Below are 4,034 nucleotides of genomic sequence, written 5' to 3' on the forward strand. Positions count from 1 at the left end.
AGTATGTAAATTAGGTACCATAAGTCTAATACAGCACTGTAATTTTATACATTTCTTGTGAAAGAAACATTTCTTATTCAACGGCCATAAAAATTATTTCTATTAATGATGTCTCCAAAGTTCAACGAATTTTTCGCAGAAAAATAACATCAGAAATCGCGGCCGCCATTTGGTGCGCTGCTCCGCGACGAAAACAAGCTTAAGCAATGGCGACATCAAACGGTGCACACTCGGTAAGTAATCCGGCAATTTTTTTTTATAGCATAGTTTATACAGATTATTCCCAAAAAATTATACATGTTTTGGAAATGTTAAGTCGAATTAGTCTAGAATCAATTAATTTTATGAAAGAAAACCTTTCAAACAGCCGTAGTCCCTAAACTTCACACGTGTCGGGCTGCGATTGGCTTGTGTATTTAAGGATTCCTACAACGCGAAATTCGTATAACGAGAAACGTATCTACCGCGTTATAGGGGGGGTCTACTGTATATGATCACCTTTTATAAATCACAAAGGGGTTAAGTCTTTGGTATTTTAGCCATGTATGAGGTAATTAAAGCAGACTTCCTCTTCTCTACAGTTTTTTGAAGGTCTTCAGCTTGCTTTCTCTGAGTTTCTTCTTCTTTCCATATATTTTGAAATTCTATCAATGTGCTTGAGCTAATTCAACTTCCTAAAAATTTCAGTTTTTCAATGCTTTCTTGAGCCTATCAGTTGCCAATTCTAACATTTTCCCAGCACTAACATGCTTTTTCTCCTCTTCTTTTCTGATTTATTTTAACTTTTGCTCATCTTTTTTCAGGTTTTTCTGCTCTTTTTCAATTTGGGCTTGCAATTTTGACAGTTCAATCTATTTTTCTTTTTCCTTCCTCTGCTGCTTCTCATCTTCATTTCACTTCTCATCAAGGTTGATCTGATAATATGTATGTGCTAGCCAAGCTAAAGAAAGCAAATCTTTTGTGATTGGTACCAAAATTGTATTGTTCTGTACAATTTCAGAGTATCTTTGACAATCATTATGGAATTCACAGTTCTTTCTGACAAGCAAGATTGATCACTTGTAAAAACTTGCTAGATATAGAGAAATTCCTCTCAATGTCTGCATTTCTATGTGCTAATGCTAAAGATGCCTTGACTACCTTGAAAACATTTGAAAACTTCAAGTCACCAGAAAGAAAATGTTTTGAAATATAATGACTCTAATAATTATCAATGACCACTCCCTCTCTTCTCTGAGACTCACAATATTCTTCAAGTTGTAGAAGCTTCTATTCATCAGCTAGAATATCTGTGTTTATGTCAAAGAGCAGAGCATTGGTAATTTTAATTATATCATTACAACTTCCTTTAGATTTTCTTTGTTGAAAGTAATAAAAATTCCAAAGTAAATGTCCAGATAATGGTGCATTTTCAAATATATAGTGGTAAGTTGCAAGATAATGCTCTTGTACATTTTGCAACTAATTTTGCATTCTTAATTCCGACTTATTTTGTTCACTCAGGTCTCCTAGTTCTCCTTGAGCATCACTCTCACAAACATCATCTTTTAGTGGAAGAAAATTTTCTTTACTCAATATGTCCTGCATTATAGTTCCAGATTTGAGGGATGAGACTTTGCATACACTCTCCAGTAAGGCACATAAAATAAATTTTATTTCATTATAATTTAAATGGATTAATGGCTCTTCTTTCTGAAATGTTCCTGTGAAATGTGTAAATACTTGTACACTAGATCAGATAAAATACAATTCTGCTTTTACACTAGACCATTTTAAAAGTATGGAAGCTCTTTGATAGGAAGGCGTCATGAGACCTGGCTTTTTCTAAGAATGTGAAAAAGTAATATAAAAAAGCTTTCTATTGCTGAAGAAGGCACCTGGCTGCATTCTCAATGGTCAACCACAATGTTAAACAATGCTTGATGAAATGCAACTTTGGAAAATTAAATTTAACCTGAATTTCAGAAAAATCTTCCCATCTTTCTGGCCAATCACTGAAAAAATAGTGTATCAGATTAGATCACACCCATCTTCACCAAACTTTGAAAGACCTTTTTGAAATGCATTGTGCAAAATGTGCACATTGCAAAATCCAATATCTACAAGTTTCTTCTTATGAAGTGCAGCCACCTCTTTATTCCTGAGCTGACAAATCTTATTTATGATAGATTCATCACTTCCCAGCATCATTGATGTAGGAAGTGATGATTGAATGAGCTTATGTATTGACAAATTTGAATTTTCAAGTGTAAAAATGAGCTTTTTGAATATTTCATCTCTTGTAGCATGACCCATAAAAAAATATCTCAAGACAATGACTTACAACTTTGTTCTCTTTGTCAGACCAATATCATATACATTCTTACAGTTCTTTTGATCCAGCAGCATTTGTGGTCTTGTCATACCACGGGATATAATAAGTATCACCAATGTCCTCTTGCAATTGCTTTTTGAAATAGGGAGCCAAGACATCTGTCACAATATAGTGAAATTTCTTTTGGCTCATTGAACAAATTTCAGGAACTGATCCTGGAATCATTTTGCAGAACATATCAAAAATTCCTTTACATGAAGCTGCTGAAAAGTTACATGCAATTGCTTTCAAAGTCCAAATCAGTTCAGCAGTTGATTTCGACACTCATACATCATACAATGTAATTGCAGAAGCTGTTGTTGATAAGATGGATGATTTAGAATATTTTTCTTTATCATGTGCAGTAAATGATAAACTACCAACATCAGCAGATCCAGATGCGAGGCATAATTGTTGCTTTGATAATACTGTACAACAAGACTCTTGATGTTTGCATGTATTGGCATACGAGCATGCAAGCCTGGAACTCTTACATCTGATAGACACCACTACAAAACAGATTTCACAGTATATTTCATCTTTGCTGTATTTCTCTGCCCAACTTTGTTTTGAATTACTTTACTTACTAAGTTTAGGAAACAAGTATTATAGAAAGACAACATTAAGGCAATATGAAATGACAACACACAATAGTGGAGTCTGTGGATGTGATAATTCCTAGAAAATAATGGTGTAAATAAAACCAATTGCATTTTGAGATCTACTAACCAACACTTGTCCTGGTAAATCATTAATTTTATTTCAAAATACTCATAAGTATGGCCATAAATGTATTTCAAGCTTTCCTTTCCTCTTCAGTATGGCTGCCAGTTTTTTCTGACAAATGTCTAAAATATTTGCTATCTATGTTACATTGTTCAATTTCAATTATTATTCCTTCAATCCTGGTTTGACAGTATAAAAAAAACTTGATTTTCTACACAATACTCCAACATAGAAAATGATTGGTTAAATTTTTTTGTATGTCATATTAATTAAGTTAAATGAAAATTTCATATATCTAATAGAGAAATCATATCTAATCTTGACATGTCAACAATTTTTATACACTTTAACATTTGACAATTTTGTTGTTGTATGGGATAAGGCAAAACACAAGGGCAATCTGCCAAGGAGCACATCCTTTGGCAGATTGCTCTTGTGCACCTCTTGAGAGAACTTTCTGTGGGAAACTTGTCTCCTGTTTAGGTGTTAGACATGCAAAAAAAGCTTAGAAAACTTCATGCAGCTAGCCCATTGGTTAAATGTGTAACCAGGACCAGTGTTCAATGGTTTCATCCACTTGGCCATAAATGGATTCTTGATAATCTTGATCAAGTTCATAGCACAAATAGTAAATTTGCTCTTACCTCATTTAATGCCAAACTTGCTGAAGTATGCATAACTGTAAAAATAAAAACAGTTTATTAGAAAATTTCATTTTTTTTATTTATAAAAATTTTAATTTTCTGCAAATCATTTTGGCAAAACTATTTTTTCTTTAAATTTAATAATTTATATATTAATATTTCAATTAATTATATAATTCTATAGAATTATTTGAAATTTAATTTAAATTTCATCTGCATAGTATTAAAAACTGTGAAAACAAACTAAAAATTGTCCAAGTTATTTCTCTACTTCATATGAAAGTTAAAATTTCAGATTAATGAAACCAAAA

At 32.3% G+C, this 4,034-nt stretch overlaps 1 protein-coding gene across 1 annotated transcript; it reads right to left on the reverse strand.

Moving 5' to 3' along the window:
* Positions 1-381: 381 nt before the first annotated feature.
* Positions 382-3,769, reverse strand: LOC111617069. Its single transcript, XM_023358404.1, has 2 exons — positions 2,017-3,769; positions 382-1,200 (listed from the first exon to the last, which is right to left on the reverse strand). The coding sequence occupies exons 1-2, from the start codon at positions 2,293-2,295 to the stop codon at positions 1,027-1,029; spliced, it is 453 nt and encodes a 150-aa protein (XP_023214172.1). The 5' UTR covers positions 2,296-3,769; the 3' UTR covers positions 382-1,026.
* Positions 3,770-4,034: the final 265 nt, after the last annotated feature.

Source organism: Centruroides sculpturatus, unplaced genomic scaffold (assembly GCF_000671375.1).
Source record: "Centruroides sculpturatus isolate CEXI.00-Female unplaced genomic scaffold, Cexi_2.0 scaffold4644, whole genome shotgun sequence".
NCBI classification, from domain to species: Eukaryota; Metazoa; Arthropoda; class Arachnida; order Scorpiones; family Buthidae; genus Centruroides; species Centruroides sculpturatus.

Coding starts and splice junctions, on each gene's coding strand:
- LOC111617069 (XM_023358404.1), bottom strand. CDS start 2,295: ATGGGTCATGCTACAAGAGATGAAATATTCAAAAAGCTCATTTTTACA. Junction 1,201..2,016: donor GTGAAGATGGGTGTGATCTA/ATCTGATACACT, acceptor GATAATTATTAG/AGTCATTATATTTCAAAACA.